The 27,214-nt window shown below is 34.0% G+C and overlaps 1 protein-coding gene across 2 annotated transcripts in view; it reads left to right on the top strand.

Annotated features, from left to right (window-relative positions):
* The window catches only part of LOC115218045 (Down syndrome cell adhesion molecule), a 665,166-nt gene that overhangs the window by 42,243 nt on the left and 595,709 nt on the right, over positions 1 to 27,214 (top strand). For both annotated transcript variants that reach the window (XM_036507874.1, XM_036507876.1), the window contains exon 2: positions 24,279 to 24,401. In XM_036507874.1, coding sequence (XP_036363767.1) covers positions 24,279 to 24,401 — 123 coding nt within the window. The remainder of the gene's footprint in view (positions 1 to 24,278; positions 24,402 to 27,214) is intronic.

The following is a 27,214-nucleotide window of genomic DNA, read 5'->3' as shown; positions in this document are numbered from 1 at the left end:
TATAATGTTGAGCTGAATCTTCGAGAATGCTAAGAACATATTCATAAGATACATATATAGGGTAATGAATATTTGTTATAAATATTACCACCAGTGGCCTAGCATGTATAAATAGTCAATAGACAACATATTCATCATCATCATCATTATTTAACGTCCACTTTCCATACTAGCATGGGTTGGACGATTTTGACTGAGGGCTGGCGAACCAGATGGCTGCACCAGTTCCCAATCTTGATCTGGCAGAGTTTCTACAGCTGGATGCACTTCCTAATGCCAACCACTCCGAGAGTGTAGTGGGTGCTTTTTACGTGCCACTGGCACGGGGGCCAGTCAGGTGGTACTGGCATCGACCTCGCTTGAATCTTTTTACACATGCCACCGGCACAGGTGCCAGTAATTCATATTTCAAAATAGTGTACATTTAAAAACAAAAGAAAACTACCCTTTAACAGGTAATTTTTACATGCTAGAAGAAGCAGCCAACACGGCCAAAACCACGATTTAATAGAAATTTTCTAAGGAATTATTCATTTGCAACTCTCCATGAAACCCACTTTGGACTCATTGTCTTTGGATAAACTAATGAAAGTATGACCTTGTCAAGAAGCAGGTGAGGGTTAGTGACAGGAAGAACATCCAACTGTAGAAAAATCTGCCTCAGCATAATTTTGCCTGACCCATGCAAGGAGGGGAAAAGTTGATATCAAAACGATGATGATAATGATGATGACGATGACAACTATGATTATGGTGATGATAACGATGATGATATCTTTGATGGCTGCTATAGTTTATTGGCTTACAAAGAGTTATTTCGGGTTTTAGCCCCTAGATAATTGTTCTAAACATTAAAATGCCCAGTAACTATAACGACTGTTGAACTGCTACAAAACTATCAATAACATTTCCAATGATACACAAGCACTCTCTCTCTTTCACTCTCTCTCATTCCCTCACCATTTCTTTCTCTCTCTGTCTCTCTCCATTCTCACACCCTACCACACACATACATGTAATGGTAAGTTTTGCCTTGACTTGTCAAAGCCAGGCTGAAGGTGAATATATAAATCTCAATTATAGAAAATTTCGGCACAAAGCAGATATATTAAGTTAATATTATTATTATTATTATTATTATTATTATTATTATATAACACCAATAATAATAATAATAATAATAATAATAATAATAATAATAATAATAATAGGACAAGTATATAAAATCCATTGGATACAATGTGAAATCTTCAAACAAAATTTAAGCATTCACATCACTTAAGTATTGTTGATTTTCTTCACACAGAAACCAAAACCATTGTTGTTCCTTCAAGAGTAATGGTATTCATTTATAAGTGATGATTTTCAGTTCAGTAGGAAGTATTGTTGTTGTTGTTGTTGTTGTTGTTGTTGTTGTTGTCTTCTTCTTCTTCTTCTTCTTCTTCTTCTTCTTCTTCTTCTTCTTCTTCTTCTTCTTCTTCTTCTTCTTCTTCTTCTTCTTCTTCTTCTCTTCCTTCATCATCATCATCATTATTGTTATTATTGTTATAATTTTGTCACATGCTGAGTTCAAATTCTGCTGAGGTTAGTTTTCTTTTTCGTCCTTTCAGGGTTGATAAGATAAGTACCAGTTGGACACTGGAGTCAATGTAATCGACTTACTCCTACTCCTCGAAGTTGCTGGCCTTGTGCCAACATTTAAAACCCATCATAATAATAATAATAATATAATAATAATAATAATGATAATTATTATTATTATTATTATTATTATTATTATTATTATTATTATTGTTATTATTATTTCTTCAGTTGTTATTATGGTTATTATTTGCGGTTACCAATAATGATAAAGACATTTCATTGTTATCATCATCATCTGTAAAACTTCATTGTCATCACTATTCTTAGAATTCTTCATTTGAACTGATATACAGCAATAACTGATGTAACATGGGAGGGTGAGTGGGAGAGAGAGAGTGAGAGAAAACGAGAGAGAGTGTGAGAGTGAGTGAGTGAGAGTGAGAGAGTGAGAAGGAGTGAGTGAGAGTGAGACTAAGACTATAACACATTTTTTATTCTTATTTATTTCGTTATTTTACTGTTTATTTTTTGTTCTCTTGTGCCTCTTTACCACATTATTCCTGACAGTTGTACTTAAAGGACTGGCCCTGAAACTGGTGCAAATGATGATAGCCCATGCAAATCATCCTTCTATCCTTCTTAATTCTACATTATATTGTTAATATAAACGTCTTTTATGACAAAACATTACCATTGCCTTCTTCCCAAAACCAAAATTCCATCTCCAAAGAGAATAATTGTTTGTTTTTTTTTTCATCTTTTTTTTTCTTTTTTACTAATGCCCACCATTGCCACAAAACACTAATGGATGCTTGACTGCAGAAGATAATAATTGTGGAAATTTGTAGAATACCATTACTGGCATGTATGAGAAGAAACATGTATAGAAGCCTGTCCATGATATACTGACAGTAATTGTAGAAATCAAAGGCTACACTAATTGTGAACATCAATGAATAAACTGACCAGTAACCGTTTTAATTTCTCTATAAATTTGGCCTTCACATATATTCAATTATTTTGATATTAGCAGCGAAACGTTGGCATTGAAGTCTCGTATTTTCTTTTGATAATACAGATACAGTTAGACAAGCCTCAAGGTTAAATTTTGCTGTGGAAGATTGTAATCAGCAGAATCAAAACCATTATATTACTGGTACATGTTTTATTGAAGTGAAAAGATGAAAGATAAAGACGAAAATAACAGTAACTGGAAGAGACATCTTCACAGAGTTATATGCTCTGAGGAAAACCAGTGCATTGAGCTTTATACTATGTATTTACTGACGGCAAGCCACAGTGCAAATAGATTAGAATTGGGTCCCCAGGCCTGTATGTCCCCTCCAGGTGACCTAACCCTTGTGCCCATGCCTCAAGATGACACTGAAAAGGGAAGGAATTAATATATTGTGTTTGAAGAATGATACATTTGTAGATGTCATTTAGCTTATTTAAAACATTTATTAAAGTTCACCTGGATATGCTCTTAGGATTTTATGCACCCATTTATTTACATACAAGCAACCATATATGTTTATTTTCTCTCGCAAACAAATACATATTTACTGACTCAGATACCTGCCCTATCACAGATGTTCACTTGCATCCAAATGTTCACACACACCGTTACATCCTGACTCACACTACCATGCATTGGCTCACATCACTCATGGATACTGAGTCATACCAACATGTAAACACAGAGTCACATCATGACATGGATATTGACTCATAGTAGATGATAGGCACTGACTCTCATCAACATGCACTGACACATATATATACACACACAGAGCTTAAAGTCCTGACTAAAAGAAACACCTATAAAAAATACAAACTAAACACACATAACCTCCTTCTATTTGTCTCCATTGCTACAACCAACAATGCTAACATCACTACCAAAACCTCCACCACCACCACCACCACCACCACCAACAACAACAACAACAAACAACAACAATATAACAACAACAATAATGACAACAATGAAACTAAAAGGGGACAAATTGAAAAAGAAACTAAAGAAAAAGAGAAAGAAACTTTGATTTAGCTTTTATAAAGAAATACAGGATTTTTTTTTAGCTTACATCTGCTTTACAGGACTTCAAAATAAATCTAATATCATATTTAAATGTCAACCTAAAAACTTAGCTAAAATAACAATGGTCTATTCTCTGCTGTGTTTGTGGAAACAATTAATAGGCTACTGCCAAAAGTTATTCTTAAAGGCAGAATGAGTTTCTCTCTCACCCTATTATTTGAAAGCAGCATTGGCAGTGCTTTTTCCCATTTATAATTCTTCCACTATACTGACTTGCAGACAATATTTTATTCTGTCTTCTATGACATTCCCAAATTAGATCTATAAACTTAGGATTAATTTTCTTTTCATACATGTCTATCGTTCTATAGCGTAGTATGTTTGTATATGTATGTATGTGTGTGTATGTGTGAGTGTGTGTGTATATGTGTGTGTGTATGTATGCATACACACATTGATACATATATACATCCCTATATGTGTTTGCATGTATAAATACTAATTTGCATGTACATGTTGATATACACCTCACAGAAACATATACACACATATATATATATATATGTATAATATGATCACACACATATGTGTGTGTGCATGTGTATGTATATGTGCATGTGAGTGTGAGTGTGTGTGTGTGTGTGTGTGTGTGTGTGTTTGTGTGGGCATCAGAAATGTTGGCCAAATCAAAGGAGACAAGCCAGACTAATATGGACCGCTTCTTCCCAGAAGTAAAAATGGGTTTGTTTAGTGCCAAAATATCTTCTTAGAATAACAAGAAAGTCACAGAGGCATCAAAAACAATTCAACATCAAAAAAACCATGGAAGAGGAAAGCGTTATGCAGGGAAGAATAATCATTCATGGCCTGGCCCTTGCTCTATTGAAGCAAAAATCTTAACAAATTCTAAACAATGGTCTATTTGACTCTACTAATTCACCCCTTTAGTGGAGGCACAATGGCACAATGGACCAGTGGTTAGGGCAGCAGACTCGTGGTGTGGAGGATCGCGGTTTTGAATCCCAGACCGGGCCTTGTGTGTATTTATTGAGCAAAAACACCAAAAGCTACACGAGGCTCCGGCAGGGGGTGGTGGCGACCCCTGTTGTACTCTTTCGCCCCAACTTTCTCTCACACTTTCTTCCTGTTTCTTGAGTAACGCTGCGATGGACTGGCGTCCCGTCCAGCTGGGGAGAACACATATGCCACAGAAACCGGGAAACCGGGCCCATGAGCCTGGCTAGGCTTGAAAAGGGTGCATAAATAAATAAAAAAATTCACCCCTTTAAGTTATAATGTGATCATGCTATGAAACCCTGATATCCCTACTCATATAATTGTTCAGATCCCACTTTTTATATTTTACCAAGAGCCCTTCCCAGAACCATTTTTTGTCTAGTCAAATTATAGTTTGATTATTGCAAAAGGAACACAAACATATCCTTTATATCCATCTGCATCTTCTAATTATTAGTGCAGTTCAGTCATGCTTTGAATTTCTTTATGTTTTGGTTGGTGGTTTCCCATCTCGTCTTCCTGCTGAGAATTGTGGTTCAACTTCGTGTTGATTCTCATTGCGTTGATGTTGTTGCATTGTTGTTTTAGTGCATCAGCAAGCATGCACTAATCAAGACTTTGTAACGCTGCCAGATAAAGTCTCAATATCTATCTATCTATCAATCTATCTATCTATCTATCTCTATATATATACACACACATACACACACATTTATATATATAGTGTATGAGCATTTGTCTATATATATATAGAGTGAGAGAGAGAGAGAGAGAGAGAGAGCGCGTGTGTGTGTGTATATATATATATATACATATATGTATATATATTTATTTATTTATTTACTTGCATATGCACACATACATACACACACATATGTACATGTGTAATTCACATATATAAATGCAAACATGTACATACACATATATACACAATAGCTATGATGCAGATGCCTATATTGTGCACATGCATATGCTTACTTACAAATACCCACACATATAGGCATACAATACCTTAAACATATCTATCTATGTCTGCACACACACATACAAACACACATACACACACACACACATACATACCCAGTTTCCCATACTCACACACATACACACGCAACAGGTTAGCTACTGCGCATGTTTACATACAAAGCTTACATACAAATACATATGCATGTGCAACCTCATGCAAAAAGCTTGCACGCGTCCTTACTCATTCACCCGTGCATTTTCACAAACACACTTGCAGATGTGTAAATACACACACACAAACACACACATCATTCTAATACGCATATATTTACACACGAAACACTCACACGTGTTTAATACTCTCGTTGCTTCAAACATACATGATCTTGTAGTGTCAGTATCTGTGCATGTGTGTGTGTGTGAACCAAGATATACATGTGTGCATTTGTAAGCATACGAATGAGTGAGAGATTTTGTGTAGACATAAGAATTACATTCGCATAAAAGATGCAGGAGCAGTTTTGCCGTACAACAAGTCACTAATCCAATATTCATGATAGAAGCAGAAATAATATGTTTAGTTTCTTTCTCCTATTATCATTATTATTACTATTATTATTATTATTATTATTATTGTTATCATCATCATCGTTATTATCATTATCATTATTTTTGTTATATAGTTTGGTTTCAGTAATTTTATTTTATATTTTGCTTATAACTGGAATATAAACATAAAGTGTAAGATAAATGGTTAGTCATACGTACACACATGCAAGCACATGTATATACGCATGTATATATATACATGTGTATATATATATAGATATATATTTACATATATATATGTACATATATATATATGTATATATATATATATATATATATATATATATATGTATATATATATATATATATATATATATGTCGGTATGTGCATATATATATTCAAATACAAATACTTATATACATACACTTACAATAATTTGGTTGTAAATGCTTACATTTGAATGTACATATACTTATTGACCCAAAAATATACATACATATAAATACATAGATGTCACTTTATATTCAGTTATCTATCTCATACACACATACACACACACACACATACATATTTAGAAAGCTAAGTATACATACACACATATATATACACATGTATGAATGTATATGCATATATATATAAGTGTGTGTGTATCTGTACATATGCACACAAACACATACATACACAAACAAAATGCAAAATGGAAATAAACAAGCAAAACCTGGAAGAATAATTGTATTATTATTATTATTATTATTATCATTATTATTATTATTATTATTATTATTATTATTATTATATTATTATTATTACTAATACTAACACTATACTACTGTTATTGTTGCTGTTGCTGTTGTTTTCATTTTCAATGATTAAAACCCAAAATAAAAATTTTCTGACTGAAATATATTCTAGTAATTGCTATGGAGGCATAATGCATTAAAGGATTTCTTGATGCTGTCCAAAATAATATGGAATAACACTACGTCCGCTTGTTTCCACACATGCATACGCACACACACACACACACACACGAACGCACATATCCATATACAAATGCATGTATCTGCGCCACATTCGCACACATGCACACATGTAGACACATGGTTAGGATGAGCTAATGAGCATGAATGCAGCTTGTTCAACATGTTAATTTTAGCATAGTTTTCAAAATATAACAAAATCTTTCTCAACTTATTCATCGCCAGGATTAATATTGTTCTTATTTTCATTTCTTTTCATCGACATCATCGTCACCACCACCACTACCACCACCACCACCATCATCATCATCATCATCATCATCATTATTGTTGCTGTTTGTGAGTCTTTAATATTACCAGTTATCACAGTCTGTCTCCGTTTTTTTCTCAATTTGTATCTATCTGTCTGTCTGTCTCTCTCTCTCTCTCACTTACTTTCACTTTCACTTTCACTTTCTTTTGCACTACAGTTTTCTCTCTTTGTCTTTCACACATTTTGTCTTCCTTTCTCCCTCTCTCTCTCTCTCTCTCTCTCTCTCTCTCTCTCTCTCTCTCTCTCTTACATTATTTTGCCATCTTTTCCTCTGGTGGACTCCTACCTTCTCTCTCATAACCTCATTTCTCTTCTACATATTTCCTTCATTTCCTTTCCAATTTTCTCTTACAATTCCTCTTCCTCTCTCTGCCTCTCTCTCTCTCTCTCTCTCTCTCTCTATCGCCATCCTATCCTCCTTCTCTCCTATTCTTGGCCTTTACTCCTTCTCTTTCATTCACTTTTCTCTCTTCCACTCTCTCTCTCTCTCTCTCATTCCTTTTCTGTCTGTCTGTCTCTCTTTTATTTACTTTTATTTACTTTCATTCTCCCTCATTTTAAATTTACATTCAAACGCTTTCCTCCTTACAATTATCCTCTTCCAACTCCCTCTGGCTCTTACAATTCTCTATTATTTCTTCATCTCTCTGTCTCTCTCCACTTCCACTATAACACATAAAACTGTGTATAACTATAGACTAATGAATACAAATGACCTGAGCTTCCTAATTACCTATATAACATATTTATATATATATATATATTGCATGGACATACAGGTAGACAATAGATTCACACAGTCTTACAAATCACCCAAACTTAGAAATATTTTATACACAGTCCATCTTAGAACATTGGTTGGTTCCTACTGCCTTATGTCTTTTGCACTAGCACGGTCTTTTACTTTCAAATTCTGGCAGTGAGGTTAAAACGGTGATGATGATTATGATGATGATGATGATGATGGTGGTGGTGGTGGTAGTGATTGTGATGATGGCAATGATGAGGATGGTGATGATGATGATGCTGATAATGATGATGACAACAATGATGATAGTGATGACGACGATGATAATGGTGATGATGATGACGATGATAACAACAATGATCATGATAATGATGGCGATGATGATGATAGTGTTGATTACGATGATGATGATGACAATAGTGATGATGATGGCGATGATAAGGATGGTGTTGAGGATGATGACGGCAATGATGATAGTGATGACAACGACGATAATGATGATGATGATGGCGATGATGATGATGGTGATAATTATAACGATGAAGACGATGATGATGAGGAGGAGGATGGTGATGATGATGACGACGACAATAACAATAGTGATGAGGACGATGATAATGTGGATGGTGATGAGGATGATGATGACAACAATGGTGATGATGGCGATGATGATGATGATGATGATGGTGATGATGTGGAAGGCGACAATAATGATGATGACGATGACAACGATGGTGATCATGATGATGACACTCATCATTTAAGTCCATTATGCATTTTATGATAATTATTATCGAAAGAAGTGGATGATGAAAATAATGGTATGGAAGTTGAGAGCAATATTTAATTCCATACCTGACCAGTTACATGCTAAAACAAGCCCAGGACTGAGATGAGTCTGGCAGTACATCACCTGGATAATGATGATGACGATGATGATGATGATAATGATGATGATGATGATGATAGTGACAATGGTGATGATGATGACAATGAGAATGATGATGATGATGGTGACAATGGTGATGATGACGACAATGAGAATGATGGTGATGATGGTGGTGGTGGTGGTGGTGGTGATGATGATGATGATGATGACGATGGTGATGATGATAATGATGATAATGATGCTGGTGACAATTGCGATGATGATGACGATGACGATGACGACGACGGCGATGATAATGATGATGATGGTGATGATGACAATGACGATGATGATGATGATGATAGCGATGACGACAACAACGACAGCAATGTTGGTTGTGGTGATGGTGATGATGATGATGATGATGATGATGATGAGGATGACGTCGACAATGACGACAATGACGATGATAACAATAATTTCATTGTTGAATAATAAAATAAATTTAAGGAAATAGTAATTTTCTCCTCTGAGAATTGGATTATACAGATAAGCTCAAATGATATTTCCATCATAATAAATAAATAAAATCCATAATTAAAAATAAATAAATAAATAAAATGATACAAAATAAAATGTGTTTCTAGAATAATAATATTTATTTTATTTCATTTTTTTTTTCATTTATTTATTTATTCATAGCTTTTTTGCACCCATAAATATTGCGGATGTGCTTAAAATCCTCTAATTTATCATATCCGTTTTCCATCATATTTGGTGAGCAGCAGAGAGATTTTTGTCTGAAAAAAAAGAAAAAAATATATAAAGTTCGGTTTCCTGTGATGTTGTTGGCCATCAATTAATGAGGATTTATTCTTCGATCTTTCTCAGTTACCATTTAGCGAGTTAATCAGACACCAACAACAGTCTGCTGTATTTGTCTATACTGATTAATTACCAATAACCGCACACAAACACACACACAGACACAAATACACACATACACACATACAAACACACACACTGCACAGAAACACACACACACTCTCTTACATATATATGTGTGTATATGTGTGTGTATATATATATATATATAAATATATATACATACAAACATGCATACATGCATAAATACATATGTATGTGTGTATATATATATATATATATATAAAATACACACTTACATGCATACATATTTAAATACATGTATATATACATGTGTGTGTATGTGTGTATATATATATATATAATACATGCTTACATACATGCATACATATATAAATACATATATATATATATGTCTGTGTGTGTATATATATATATATATATATATATATGTATATATATACATGTATGTGTGTGTGTATGTGTCTGTGTGTGTGTAGTACATATGCATATGAATCTAATATGCTGAACATTTAAAAAAGCTTGGAAATGACTGGATGTATTGGTGTTAACTATTGTAATGGAGCTGAAATTCATAATTGATGGTGAAATCATTGTAGTTGTTTAGCCTCCTTCAAGTTTACCAATATATACATGTGTGTATGTGTGTGTATATAATATACACATACATGCATACAGAACCATGCATACCCATACAGACATACATAGATACATGCATATTACTGTATGCAAAATCAGGTGAGCATCGATGACAAGAAGGGCGTCCAGCCACAGAAAACCTGCCTCAACGAAATTTCATTTGGCCCTTGTTAGCAGGGAAGAAATGGTTGTGGAAACGATGGTGGTGGTGGTAGTGGTTGTGGTGGTGGTGGTGATGATGATGATGATGATGATGATGATGATGATGATGATGAGGAGGAGGAGGAGGACGACGACGACGATCATACATATGTATACATATGGGATGGAATTTGTACAGCTTCTAGTTACTTTGATTCTGTTCGAAGAAACGGTCAGCCTTAGGCTCAAAGTACGAGACCCTTGATCAAGGCAGAACACAGTGGGACTGAAAGCAGAACCGAATGGTTTCTGAAGCAGCTGTTTTCTTCGATGCGGCCACACTATCTGCAACTATGTTCTAGTAGCAAATCATTGTTGACAGTCAAATAAATATCTGTCTCTATAGCTAACGTTAGTACAAACTAATGAAACACCTATATCTGTCTAGCAATCTCTTTCTGAAACCCCATTATTTTCTGGCTTTTTCTCGTTACTTTATAGCTGTGTTTAATTGAGAAACTGGTTTGTTTTACTCTATGATTTTCTCTGTAATTATCTGTCTGTCTATCTGTCTATCTATTTATCTATCTATCTATCAATCTATCAATCTATCTATCAATCTATCTAGCTATCAGCTATCTATCTTTGTACCTATGTATCTGTCTATCTATCAATCTATTTGTTTGCATTTCTGGTTCGCCCTCTATGTAACCAGCCTATAACCAACCAAGCTTCTTACCCACCCATACATATGAAGACATAAATACAAACACTTGTGTGTGACTCCTGTACTTCTTTTATATAATAAACATCAAGTTTAGTTAAGCCTCTGTCTGTGTTAATATTTCAAAGAAGCTTGTCATACAAGTCTTTTGATGAACTGATATATTTCAGATCAAAATTGCTTTACCATTCTTCACTATTTTCTATAGTATCATGATTTATTTTCCCATCTACATTCATAAGTTGGCTTCTTTTTTTTCTTTCCTAAATCTGAATTGCCAGTGTTTAGACATTAAGACTTTGGTTTAGCATCTGAGAAAACTGAATAAGAAAACAAAACAGATGCTGTTTAGAAATTAGCCTTTTATGATAGAAATTACTTTGGAATTAATTTATTTGTATAAGCATAAAAGAAAAAAAATATTTTTGAAGCTATAAAGATTTTGCTATAAACGTTCTGTTCCCTCTTTCCCCATTTTTCTGGAACATCCTGTGAAATATGTGATTTTTAAGGATTATAAAAATACCTCACATCTAACAGGGTAAATTTTGTATTTTTGTTCAGTTCAAAGAATACTTAGCCGCAATTTGAATAAATGTTTTGATTTATGAGTTCCTTATCTTCTTTAACATAACCAGCATAACATTTTCAAAGCAAGGATTTTATATGTTTGGAAATGTTAGATAAATATATAAAGACAGACATACTGAAAGAATAAAACCGTTTGCAAAAAACCTTAGAAATTCTTAAAAGCAGTGTTTAGCACCAATTTCACACTCCTAATGATAGATTTCTCCTTTTGCATAGGAAACCAGCATATTGCAAGCAACATTTCCAGGATATTTGATATTTATTCTTGACAGCTAAATTAACCATCTAAAGTGGTACCCTGCTTCCCAAATGCTTAGTTGGATACTTGAAGGAAAATTGAAATCACAAATGCTCTCCCTAATGTCAACCCCTTTAACCCTTTATATTTTAAACCGGCCATATCCGGCCCAAATGGTCTACCTGTTTTATGTTCAAACTGGCCAGATCCAGTCTCTCCCACCTACCCTACAATGTCATTCTAAAATTAAATGATTACATCTTCAAAATCTTGAAGCTACAAGATAATACGTGATTAATTTTTTTAAATATGGATACATAAACATTACATTTAATAAATTAATCTGAATGCTAAAGGATTAAAGAATGTACTGGGTGCTTTTCTACATTACAGACCCTTCAGCTGGGTCTATTACATCAACCCCAGTGGCCAAGTGATACTTATTGAATCTGAAAGGATGAAGGACAAAATTGGCCTCAAAATTGGAACTCTGAATGTAGGAACAGATGAAATGCCACTAAGCATTTTGCTCACAGCATGCTAACAATTCTGCCACTTCAATAATAATAATAGTAATAATAATGATAACCATCCAATCTGAAAAAAACATCTGGAAACTTTAGAAATACCCTGCAATCTAGTTGTATTGCAAAAGTCAGCATTACTTGGAACTGCACGCATATTGCATAAAGTACTGTCAGTCTGAGGTCCTTGCTGTGACTTGACAAACAGTACAAACCCCCGGTAGACACAGTATCTTCAATCAACAACCTAACAATATTGTATACTGTGTGAATTTTATAATAATAATAATAATAATAATAATAATAATAATAATAATAATAATAATAATAACAATAATAATAATAACAATGATGATAAACCAAAACACTAAGACTTAGAAATATATATAACATACAGAAGATAGCACTGCTAGGCACCACACACATCTTACGTACGGCACATTCAATACAATGAATATAGCAGCACCAAAGCAAAGCACAGTACGTACGCAAGGCACACAGAGCTTTGCTCAGTAGTACAGTGAAAGCACATGATAAAAATGAGACTACTGAATAATAATAATAATAATAATAATAATAATAATAATAATAATAATAATAACAATAATAATGACGATAACAATAATAATAATAATAATAATAATAATAATAATAATAACTATATATATACTTACAGATGATGTTTTATGAGTAATTATCAAAAGATAATTGAGATAAAGAATCCATAAAGAATTTTGTAAATAACATAGAAATATAAAGGCAGCTGCTGTTACTATCTTTTAATTTTAAAGATAATTAAATATTCATATAAAATTTAGTAATAGAATAAATATTCAGTTCCCAAAAGGACAGCATTTTGACAATGCAGTGATGTTTTTGTTGAAATAATGTTTAATAGTGCATTGCTACTAAAGTTGCTTACAATTTTTTTAAACGTGGACATATTTACAAAGTAAGAAAACAGCACAGCTCCCATCACTTCAGGAAACATTTTTTCACGCTGAGAGTTGCTGAATCATGGAACAAACTGCCGGCATCAGTTGTTAGTTGTTGCAGCACTGCATCCTTCAAAACTTCCATGCTTCCTGAGATTCGCCAACACTATACTTGATTTTCTCCCCTCCATACACACACAAGCATGTATCTGACTCATACATTGTTCACTTTCCAGACATTTCTACATTACTGCATGTACTTTATATGCACTTTCTGACAAGTTGTGGTGCACCTGAGCACTGTATACAATAATTTCATTATTATTATTATTATTATTATTATTATAACGTGTTAATAACAAAATTTAGAAATTGTTACTGTACGTATGGTTAATTTAAGTATGGAAGTACTGGTGTTAGAAAGGGTGTGCAAACTATGGAATCCTTGCGAAAGTACCAAAACAAAATGCGTGAGCAAGACATTGCTTCTGTCAGCTCTTGGAGGGTTGTAGCTTCAAAAGATCTGACTCATTTAGACCAGCCGTACTAGCATGGAAAGTAGATATAAAGTGGTGGTGGTGATGATGATGATGAGAAGGATGATGACGATGATGACGATGATGATGATGAGGAGGAGGAGGAGGAAGAGAAAGATGTTCTAATGATTTGACTGTGGCCATGCTGGGGCACTACCTTGAAGAGGTAGTGCCTAACCTGAGCAAATTGACTCCAGTGATTATTTTTATAAAAATTTATTCTGTTCGGTCTCCGTTGCCAAACAGCAAAGTTATGGGGATGTCAACAAAGAAACAACAGTTGTCAAGCAGTGGGGTGCAAACACAAACACAAAGAAACACACACACACACATACAGATATATACCCACTGGGCTTCCCCACAGTTTCCATCGATTAATTTCACTCACTCACAAGGCCTTGGTTAGCCTGAGGTTATATAGTAGAAAACCCTTACCCTAAATGCTGTGCCGTGGAACTGAACTCGAAACCACATAGCTACAAAGCAAACTGGGACCCACTTTGATTCACGCCTCACAAACATTACTCCTTACATACGCTTTCTAACCAGATTCAAGACAAAGTGACGGTCACTTCCATGCTGTCATTGTTCTTTATATCTTGTTTGAAGATGGTATCTTCTAAAGTAAACGAATATCTCTTAACGGTTATCTGAGTTTCATTCTTGTATTTGTCACTGTTTAAACTTCTTTCTTTTCATGTCTGGTTTCAGTCATTCTTTGTTTTCCTATTCAAATACCTGTTGTCCTCTTTTTTTCTTTTTTCCTTTTTTAAGTCTGACAGTTTCACTTCTTTTTTATATTTAGTTTTGAGACATCATATCCCTGTTGGTGCTGTGCACAGTTCATTGCTCTCTGTCTCTTACATGCATACTCACATACACACACACACACACACACACACACACACACACACATCTGTCAGGCTTTGCATCTTTCTGCTCTTTGTCTATTTTTTTTCTTTTGCACGGTCACTCTTCAGTTTACTTCTCTCTCTCTCTCACTCACTCTCACTCTCTCACTCTCTTCTCGTTTCTCTATTCAGTCTGTGGAAATGTCTTTCTAAATAAAGCTTTGAATATGTCACATGTAGAAACCTAAAAATATTAGAAATCAACAATTTTTGTTCTTATTCTTTTAATGCAAATTTTGGAATAATACATTTCATAAATCTTTTTTCGCTAAACATCTTATCTTAATAACTCACAAATTAATTTCTGATATGGCTCTTGTGCCAGTGTGCAGGTGACACATAGAAAAAAAAAAGATTATTTGTGACTGTTGCCAGTACTGCCTGACCGACCCTCGTGCCGGTGGCATGTAGAAGCACCCACTACACTCTTGGAGTGGTTGGCATTAGGAAGGGCATCCAGCTGTAGAAACTTTGCCAGATCAGATTGGAGCCTAGTGCAGCCATCTGGATCGCCAGTCCTCAGTCAAATCGTCCAATCCATGCTAGCATGGAAAGTGGATATTAAATGATGATTATGATGATGATGGCTACACAACCTCAAATTAGAAGAAAGAGTGTATCTGATTAGATCAACCTCAACATTAATACCTTACTAACGCTTTATTTTTATTTCATCAATCCTGGAAAGATGGAAAGGTAATGCAAGATTTGAACATCGAATGTAAATGTACACAATTTATATTGCTTTCAAAATTTTTGCACAAAGCCAGCAATTTTGTGGGAAGGATAAGTTGATTATATCGATCCCACTGGTACTTATTTTATTTATCCCTACTAGGCGAAAATCAAAGTCAATCGTGGTGGAATTTGAACTCAGGACACAAAGATGGATGCTGCAGAGCATTTTAGTTGAAATGGAAATAATTCAGCCAACTTATTGCTTTGGACACACAATTTAATATTGGAAAGCATTCTGTCTGCAATTTCGACATTACCCAACCAAGACAATAATTATTCAATTCCTTTCAATAGCAATAGATGAAGTAATAAAATAAAATTACAGCTAATATTCTCAACAAGAGACTCAGTGAAATCTCTGCAGCAACTTTACATAGACACTCAAACCTTTCCATCATTGGAACTGTCTTCTCAGTCAGTCTCTTACAAGTATTCTATGATGTAACTCTCTTAATTAAATGCTCTCTTTTGTCTTCGTCATGGATGGCACATTGGCCTTTGTCCCATTGTCTTCTAATCTTACTTAATGTTTCGAGTATGTGCTTCAGTGAAAGAACCAAGAAAATATTAAATGGGATTGACAGTAGAATGCTGAATCTCATCAACTCAAATATTGTTGTACACAGTTTTGAAGACGTTGATGAGGTAAACACACACACAGACACACATGCACGCACACACACACATTTGGATGTATGTACGTATGTATATATGTACATATATATCATCATTTAACAACCATTTCCATGTTGGCAAGAGTAGGACGGTTTGACAGGAACTAGCAAGTCAGAAGGCAGCACCAAGTTCTGCTGTCTGTTTTGGCATGGTTTCCATGGTTGAATGCTCTTCCTAATGCAAACCCCTTTACATAGTGTACTGGGTGCTTTTCTACATTTGCAGCACCAGCAGCAATGGTGTCACCAAGTCACTTGCCAATGAAGTCCCTTCAACTGGAGTGGGGCGTGGAAATAGCACCGAGGGACAAACAAGGTACTTTGCATTAGAAGAAAAACATGACTAGTTGAGATGGAGAGAGAGAAGAGAGAGGGATGGTGAGGATGTGACAGGGAGAGGGAAGGGGACCTACCCCCACCGAGTTGTAAGGTGGGGGTATATAGCAATGTGGACCAGGAATTGGGGAGGGTGTAAGGCTATGTGGCTCAGAAGTTCACTTCCCAGTGACATGGTTTCAGGTTTAATTGCATGACTTCTTGGACAAGTGTCTTTGTCTAGAGCTCAGGGCTGACCAAAACCTTGTACATTTACATACACACTCATACACACACATAGACATGATGACATCTTTCAGTTTCTGTCAACCAAATACACTCACAAGGTTTTGGTCAGCCCTGAGCTCTAGACAAAGACAGATATATATATAGATAGATAGATAGATAGATAGATAGATAGATAGATAGATAGATAGATAGATAGATAGATAGATAGACAGACAGACAGATATGTAGGTAAGTAGGTAGGTAAGTAGGTAGATAAATAGATAGATAGATAGAGAGAGAGAGAGAGAGAGAGAGAGATAGATCGATAGATAAATAGACAGACAGACAGATAGGTAGATAGATAGATGGATGGATGGGTGGATGGATGGATGGACAGACAGATAGACAGGTAGGTAGGTGTATGGATGGATGGATGGATGGATGGATGGATAGATGGACAGACAGACAGACAGATAGGTAGGTAGGTAGGTAGGCAGATAGATAGATAGATAGATAGATAGATAGATAGATAGATAGATAGATAGATAGATAGATAGATAGATAGATAATCAGACAGATAATCAGACAGATAATCAGACAGATAAAATGATGGGATGCAGAATGTTTTGCTTGGTCTGAAAGCAAGGTGACTTAACCAGAGTGATTACAGTAGAGTAGCAGTGATAGGATGACCAGCATTGACCTATCAGTTGGTTATCTCTTATGCTATTGACTTAACTATCACATATTTATACACATCCCAAATTACTGAACATTATTATGCATCATTTCTGCGTTTATCAGTTTATGAACTATGCATATATACTGAATATTATTATTTATTGTTAAAAATTACCACATATATTCAGAATCAAAATGGCAAGTGGCTCTCTATGGCTATAGAGCTTTCAACTACTGTTCTTTTCTTTAAACTGCATAATGCATGTCTTTCACTGCCGCTTTTGAACATAGATTGAAGTCTGAAGTGTATGAAATTATTCTGTATTTTATGATACTTGCTTTAAATTACAAAATAGTTTGATGTCTATTCAAAGAACATAAATACAACCTTGGAGTATTTTAACCAAAGACTCATATCAGCATGTACATATTAACATATTGCATACGGAAAAAAGGCACATTTGGCGTAGCATAATGTATTGAATACATGCATGTATTATAAAGGAGTCATATCTGCAGTTGTATATATGTGGTTGTATGTGTTGTGTTTGTGTAGGGGAAAATGTTAGCTGAAATTATTTATGTCCAGGGAACTACTTCTGCTAATTTTTTATTTTTGGTTATTTTTAATGTTTGTTTGTTTTGTGTTGTATTATTCAAACATTAAATTGAAGAGCAAATATATGGTCCACTAAATATTGGAACTTGAAAGTTTTGTGTAAATATTTTAATGAATTCAGGGGAAAAAAAATAAGGAAAGAAAACAAGAAAATAGAAATAAATAATAAAACAAAAAATAAAGTAATCCCAAAATATATATGCCTACATACATATCATCAACATCATCATCATCATCATCATTTAATGTCTGCTTTCCATACTAGCATGGGTTGGACAGATGTGTATATATATATATATATACATACATATATATATACAACATATATATATAAATATATATATTGTGTATATATACATACATGTCTATATATATACATATATATGTATATATATACATATGCGTATATGTATATATATATGTACATATGTGTATATGTACATATATATATTTCTGTATGATTATATATACATATGTGTATATGTACATATATATATATATATATATTTCTGTATGATTATATATGTATATGTAAATATTATATTTACATATACATATATATACATACATATTTATGCACATATATATATGTGCGTGTATATATATATATATTTTGTATGATTATATATGTATATGTAAATATAATATATACATGCATGTATATATACATACATGCATCTATATATACATACATATATGTATATATATATATCATCATCATCATCATCATCATCGTTTAATGTCCGCTTTCCATATATATATATATGTGTGTGTGTGTGTGTGTATGTATATGTATATATATATATATTATTTACTCTCACTCCTCCTCCCTGCAAAAAAAAAAAGGTGAAGCCAAGTGAAATGGAGTGAAGTGAAGCTCTATGCCAAAGCATACATGTAGAAATAAACAGAACCGACACTTCTATGAGCCAGTGGACATGGTTTGCCGTTCTTGTTTATGGTATAGAAGGTTTGTCTGAGTAATAATTGATACGATCTGGATGTAAGTGTCTATTAGAATTATTGGCAACAATGCGTCTTTCATCAAAATGGGAAGATTTAAAAATATATCTTTCCAGTTAATTTCCCTTGAGCCCTTACCTTTCTTTGTCTCCCCCCCCCCAAGTGTTAATTTAATTTTGTTTGATGATTCTACTGCTGTTTCTTTCTTGATAATTAGTTTTCATTCTATTTCTTTTCTTATATATTTTAATTCCTTTCTTTTTACTTATTAGTATGTTTTTTTTTTTTTTAGTTTTCTTTCTATTGCTTGTTATGCTTTGTCGTTAAAATGTGCAATTAGTAATTATGTAAACTAGAATAAATACATATATAATATATATATCTTTCTGTACAAGTACCTAAATTTATACATACACACACACACACATACATTTATATATACATACACATTTATATATACATACACATTTATATATATATAAAATGTGACCGCATGTGTACCATTGACGATTTTTTTTCCTCCGTCTTCCCTTCGCTGGATCTTTCTTTTCCTATGTTTCTGACGAAGAGTTCCACTCGTAACGTAAAACCCTCCTTCTTCCCTTCCTTCCTGAGCGTTCAATAATACTATATTTGTTCCACGTCCTCGCGTTGTTGTGTTTTCTCTTTGTATTTTCATGTTTGGATTAACTATATATATATATATATATATATATATATATGAATATATATATATATATCACATACATGGTTCAGTTGAAAATTTTCTTTACGTTACAACTGTTAAGTATCATCTGTTGGTACTTTATACAATTATAACTCAGGGTGGTGGATCGCTACCATCCCTAATGTATCTGGAAAAAAACACCTTGTAATGTTTGCTATCACTTTTCTATATCCTGAGGTCAACTTTGCCTATTACCTTTTTGGGGGATTGATATAATAAAGTGCCAATTAAGTATTAGGTTCAATGGTATTGACTAAGCCTTTCCCTTCAAAATTGCTGGCCTTGTGTCTTAATTAGAAACAGTTATTAGGGGTCAATAAAATAAATACCAGTTGATTGCTGGAGATCGATGTAATCAACTCACTCATCCCGCCAAAATTGCTAGCCTTGTGCCAAAATTTGAAATCAATATTAAAGGTAGCAGAATGGTGGACAATGCTTGTATCTCATTACATTCTAAGTTCAAATTCTACTCTGGTTGATTATTTTTCCCCCTCACATCCTTCTAGAGTTACTAAATCAAGTACAAGTACTCAAGTACTAATGCTGATTTATTCAGCCGTACCTTCTAATAATATATGGCCCTTTGCTAAGGTTGAAAATAATCCTTTCATTTGTAGGTGGCCCAAGGCTTGAAATTTTGTTGGAGGGGGTTAACATCAACCCCAGTACTCAACTGGTACTTATTTCCTTGGCCTTGAAAGGATGAAAGGCAAAGTTGACTTCAGCAGAAATTGAACTCAGAATGTATCGACAGATAAAAAGCAACTAAGCATTTTGTCCAGCATACTAAAGATTCTGCCAGCACACTCCCTTAATGTTACAAATAATAATAATAGTTATTATTAACATTGAAATTCCATTGAGACATTTTTACCTTATTTATACTGGCATCTTATTGAAGGACAGTTTGTCTCTCTTTGTAACTGAAGATATGTTAAAAGCTCAGTGGATTAAATCAACCCCACCCAGTATTAATTAGTATTAATTATTATTTTAAGGCCAGTACTTATTCTGTCTGTTGTTATATTTGCCAAACTTTCAAGTTATAAGAATACAAACAAACACTAATTGTGAACTGGTGTTATATGAAGGCAATATAGATTGAAAAAAGCTTTACTCATAAGTCACTTGAAAACCCGGGGGTATAATACAAGACACTTATGCATGATTCTTCACAGCTGGGATGAACCTGAAACTACCTGGTATCAAAGCAGATTTCTTGATCAATCATATTTACTCATAAGTCACTTGAAAACCCAGGGGTATAATACAAGACACTTAGGCATGATTCCTCGCAGCTGGGATGAACCTGAAACTACCTGGTATCAAAGCAGATTTCTTGATCAATCATATTTACTCATAAGTCACTTGAAAACCCAGGGGTATAATACAAGACACTTATGCATGATTCCTCACAGCTGGGATGAACCTGAAACTACCTGGTATCAAAGCAGATTTCTTGATCAATCATATTTACTCATAAGTCACTTGAAAACCCAGGGGTATAATACAAGACACTTAGGCATGATTCCTCGCAGCTGGGATGAACCTGAAACTATCTGGTACCAAAGCAGATTTCTTGATCACACAGCCAAGGTCTCTACAAAAATTGGCGGTCTCTTTATACATTGGTTATTCAATTGTTTACAGTACAAGAAAAATGCTTTAACTTGGTTCAATAATCTACTGGTTTTGATCTTCTAATACTGAGTCATCATTCTGTTATAATGTAGAGGCAGATAACTTAATGTTGTTATTGTCAACATAGAGTAGCCCTAATCACTTGCATTGATGTACAGCTAACCATTAAGTTTTGTTACTAATAACTGATGCTAACGCGTTACAGTACAAATTTTATGTTACTTCATGAATTATAAAATCGTTATATACCCACCCCTGTTCATCATAACCAATTTTCTTTTTTCTATGTCGGTTAGTTTATCTCTTCTATATTTACATACACTGTAATAAATAAATGGAACAAAAACTTATTTTCATTAATTCACTTGGTAATCACTACACTAACCCTTTAAAAGAAAAATGGAAGTCTTTGAGAAAAGAAATAACAACTAGGCCTGGAAAATTATGTTGCATAAAATATATTGGATATAACATGTGCTTCTATTGAACAATCATTATCTTATGCAAACAATGTTGGTCGCTGCCTGAACTGCCTCTCTGTTTCTTGTTCTATCTGCATCTCTTTTGTAAGCTACTTTGTTCTTTTGTCTAGCAGACATACATGCACACATAACTGACTTTATAATATACAATTTAGAGAACCAGTCAAGTCTATGATTCACAAATAAGAGACATAAATAAGGCAAGTGTTGATATATTCAGTTGTCTCAGAATAGCTCGGAGTACAAGAGAAATCCATTCACTTGAATGATTTGTTCAATACCATGACTTTAAACCAAAAGTGGCCTGGTGTGTATATATATATATACAAATTTATCAGCAATTGAGCTGCAGACAAGATATACCAACTGCATGAACCAAAAATATCTCCTTTGATGTTTCTGGCTCTTTGTTGAAGTTATGTCATTCTGGAGACAAAAATTGATGGAATATTACTTCCTCTTGTCTAAAATATACTTCTGTTACTGACTAAATGTTTTTCCTAATCTCTTTGGCACTAAAGCAGATGTGAAATATATTTCCTGCTCTTATAAGTGTTTGTCTACATCAGCTAACATTGTCAGATGATCTGATATTTATTCCCAAGTTATGGGAGCTGCAGAAAAGCAAAATTCAGAACAATGCACCGAGACACTATAAAACTGTCACCAGATTTCAACACAAGACCTTCTATGAGATTGTAATACTATGTGCAAGAATCAACTCTACTATTTTATATATCAGCATATTTTTCCATGAATTTTATAATATAATAAATAAATGAGCCATTTTAAAACCTAGCCAGGCTCATGGGCCTGGTTTCCCGGCTTCTATGTAGTATGTATTCCCCAGCTGGATGGGACGCCAATCCATCACAGTGTTACACATTTTTATCAGCTGAGTGGACTGTAGCAACATGAAATGAAGTGCTTTGCTCAAGAACACAATGCGTTACCTGGTCCAGGGATTGAAACCACAATCTTACGATCATGGTGCTGACACCCTAACCACTAAGCCATGCACCTCCCCATGAATGTTATATGCCACTGAATTACCATCTTGAGGATCAAAATACTTAGCTATGCATACTGTGTTTAGTACCTTAACTAAACACTAAGCAAAATACATTTTTTTTTTTGAGTACTAATTTCAGTCTTTCCCTACAGCTATGATGGATCGATGCTATCACCATTGCTAGTGTCTTTTCTGTCAATGACAGAGTTTTATACTGTAGCTTTGGGTTGTAGTTAGGTTAGAACATGGAGACCATATGAAAAGCAATCTTGTACTTTTGTTACTGTATTTATTTTGAGATGCTCTGTGTTTCTTTCAATTACTTTAAATATAACAAAGAATTTAGTAAAATAACTTAGTTATCATTCAGCCAGTGTTAGGAACATGAATTGTGACTAAGATTTGGTGGAAGATTTTAATTCAAAACTTATGCAAACAGGACATTTGTACTCAGAGCCAGAGCCGGTTTCAGCCGGGTTGGTAACAAAAGGGTTAATAATAGACCCTGGCCCTTGACTCTTTGGCACCTTTAATAGAAAAGTACATTCTGCTGCAAAATATTAAGGCCAATTCTCTGGTCTGGGGATATGATAATATACATGTGTGAGAGTGTGTTAGATACAGAAATACTTGAACTTTAAGCCAATCAGAGGAATTCCAGCCATGACATCAATGGTAGAACTTTTCTATCATTTATTCAAATATCCAATTTTTTAAAGTTAAAGTGCCACTTTTGATGCTGTATCATCATTTTTCAGCCCTGAAAACCTTTTTTCAATATATAAATAAATCATACCTTTTATTTATCATTTTTTTTTCATGTATTTTGTATATTTTTCTCTCTTCTCTCTTTATCCAACATTGTTTAATATTCAAATTATTCCTGTAGATTTTCAAACGTTTGCACCAGTGCTGGGATGCTGCTTATCTGAAAGTGATTTGTTGATAATATATTTAATGTTACTTTTATAATCTTGCAGCTGGAATGGATAACAAATTTGCTTTTGAAGTTAAAGACAATCCCAACAGACATTATTTGCATAAAGACAAGATCAATGGCCCTAGTCCAGGTCTCCATAATATACGACATCATAGGTTATGGGGTGAGTTCATGAGCACCACTAGATAGAATCAGAACCAATATATGCATAGCACTCTATGACCTGTGTTTGTACTTTCAGAGCCACTCGGTTTCTTCGCTTAAACATGATCATTTTGTGTTTTTTTCATAGAATTCCGCAGATGTTATATGATGCAGTTAAATTTTTTCCCCCTCGCACCTATCTTTTAAATCTTGTAGAGTTGATAATCAGATATAGATTCCATCAGCACAATAGAGAGGCTGTTTTTTTTTTTTGTTTTTTTTTTTGAATTCTGCCTAGACATCTTTTACTTTAATTCTTTGAATATATGCTTTGTATTCTTTGTCTATTTTCTGTTGGATACATGTATTGTGATTTTCTTTTTTTTTTTTTGTTGTTGTTATTTTCCTGTATTGTTGTCCTTCACAATAGAACACACAAACAACACTAAACCCCCTCCTCACAAATACAAAATAACAACAACAACTACAATAATAATAATAATAGTAATAATAATGATAATAATTTTATTATTTACTTGACTGTTTCCTGTTTTGATAGCAATTAAGAGATAAAATAAGTATCATCTCTTTGATTATCTACCATTAAGCATGTGTGAATAAACTGCATGAAAGTGTGTCTGTGTGAGAGAGAGAGAGAGCGGGGGGGGGAGAAAGAAGGAAAAAAAGAAAGTTTCTACATATAAAATGATGAAAAAAATTTACCCTTGCTCCTGTACAACTTTTATAACCAGTTAACTGATTGATCACTTGTGATCAGTACCTATTGATAAATAGATGAAATATCTCTCTGATTCCAAAAGCGAACAGGAGTCAAAGATATTGTAATCTTTCCCAAGGGGTGTTGTTGGTATAGCAAGTAAAATAGATGTGACTAGATATTGAACCAGTGTTGAAGATTTCGTTCTACGTAAGAGAAGAGGAGTGGGGGTGGCGGATTTATCTGTTGTACGGCAATCTTTATCTAGATGATCAAATGACAGATGTGTTAGTAGTGTGAGTAAAAGCTGACAGAGAAACTTAGAGTCAAGTGTGCTTTATTTCAAAATCTATAAATAGTTAAATTACTGGAGATGTTTTAAAATCAAACCTCCCAATCTTGTCGTGTTGTTTTACATTATTGCCATGCTTGAAGGTCATTGGCTGAACCAAGATTTACAACCACATGACAAATGGTAGAATTTCAATACTACATTATCAGCCAGTAAATCTGAATGGTGTGATAACTTGAGATTAAAATAGCACAGAGCAAGATTACTTTGTTCTTGTAACTTGCTTAGCACCTAAGCATCCATATAAATTTCTGGATGTAACTTATTATGGTGGCACTCTTTCTAAAACCATTAATGGTGTCTGAGATTCTTCAACCACATCACCCCTAACATCTGACCCCCTAACTCCCCAGATTGCAACCCCCTTGATTATTGTGTATGGGGCACAGTTGAGTGAGAAGCCAACAAAAATTCTTGTAACACCAAAGATGGACTGAAAGCAAGGATTATGGCAGCATTCATCAACATAAACAAGGAGTCCATCCAGAAGAGTTACAAAAGAATCTGAAGTCATCTGGAGGCTGTGGTTGAAACCAATACGATTTTATTGAATAAATTTACTCTTTAGTATTTCAAGATATTTTTATGTAATTTTAGGAAAACATATCTGTTAAAATGAGATGTCAGTGATATTTTCATTTTTGCGTAATTTAGATGACAGTTTATTCACTGCACCCTGTACATTGAGTTGCCTAATAGTGGTTTTGTCTCTAATTCATATTTTATACACACACACACACACACACACCACACATATATATATATATATATATATATATGTATACATACACACACACACACACATATAGATATAAGTTTCATCATCGTCATCACCATCATCATTGTTTAACATTTGTCTTCCATGGTGGCATGCGTTGGACGGTTTAACAGGAGCTGGCAAGCCAGAGGACTGCACCAAGTTCCATTGTCTGTTTTGGTATGGCTTTTACTGCTGGATGCCCTTCCTAACACCAACCATATTACTGAGTGAGATCATTACGAAGTGTTTCTTAATATTTCAGTGAGAAAGTGTTTCTGTGAATGATGTTTGTCTGTGTGTGCATGTGCGTAGGTGCTTGTAGGTGTGTGTATAAAACATCCCAGATATAACGATAGCCTTTCCCTGTAGAGTAGAACATGGAGAGATTTAAATTCAGTAAAATTCATTCTAGTGTATTACAGGTTCTCAGTTTATGAACACTTTAAAGCTAAAATCAAACCCAAAGTGAATTCAACTGTGAATATAGAATGACATGGCTAAATGAAGGAGGATGGTGTGTTGGCAATTCTGCAAATTAACCAAAACGAATATTACAATGTAAATGATTATAGATTCCTACAGAACGATTCTGGAAATTAGACTTGACTGTTTATATGTATTCAATATTAATTAAGCAGTCTTTAAATTGACTTTACAAAGCCAAGCTAAGAGCTGTTTCTAAATATATTGTTATTAAATACAGACATGAATTCATAATTAAGAAATTGCCTCCTCGAATCCATGGATTCAAGTTCAGTCCCACAACATGGCATCTTGAGAAAGTGTCTTCTGCTTAGGCTCTGAGTTGACCAAAGCCTTGTGAGTGAATTTGTATGTGTGTGTGTGTGTGTTTGTATAAATGTGTGTGTATATATGTATGTCACCATGATAGATCGATAGCTACTACACACATTTTTTTCTCTCCTTGTTTTTTTTCTGTGTCCCTTTCTCTAGAAGAGCGTAGGCTTGAAACGTAAAAGGTATTTTCAATTCCTGAGCGTT

The sequence above is a fragment of the Octopus sinensis genome, linkage group LG12 (genome assembly GCF_006345805.1).
Source record: "Octopus sinensis linkage group LG12, ASM634580v1, whole genome shotgun sequence".
Lineage (NCBI taxonomy): Eukaryota > Metazoa > Mollusca > Cephalopoda > Octopoda > Octopodidae > Octopus > Octopus sinensis.
This window is presented reverse-complemented; position numbering and strand designations above follow the sequence as displayed.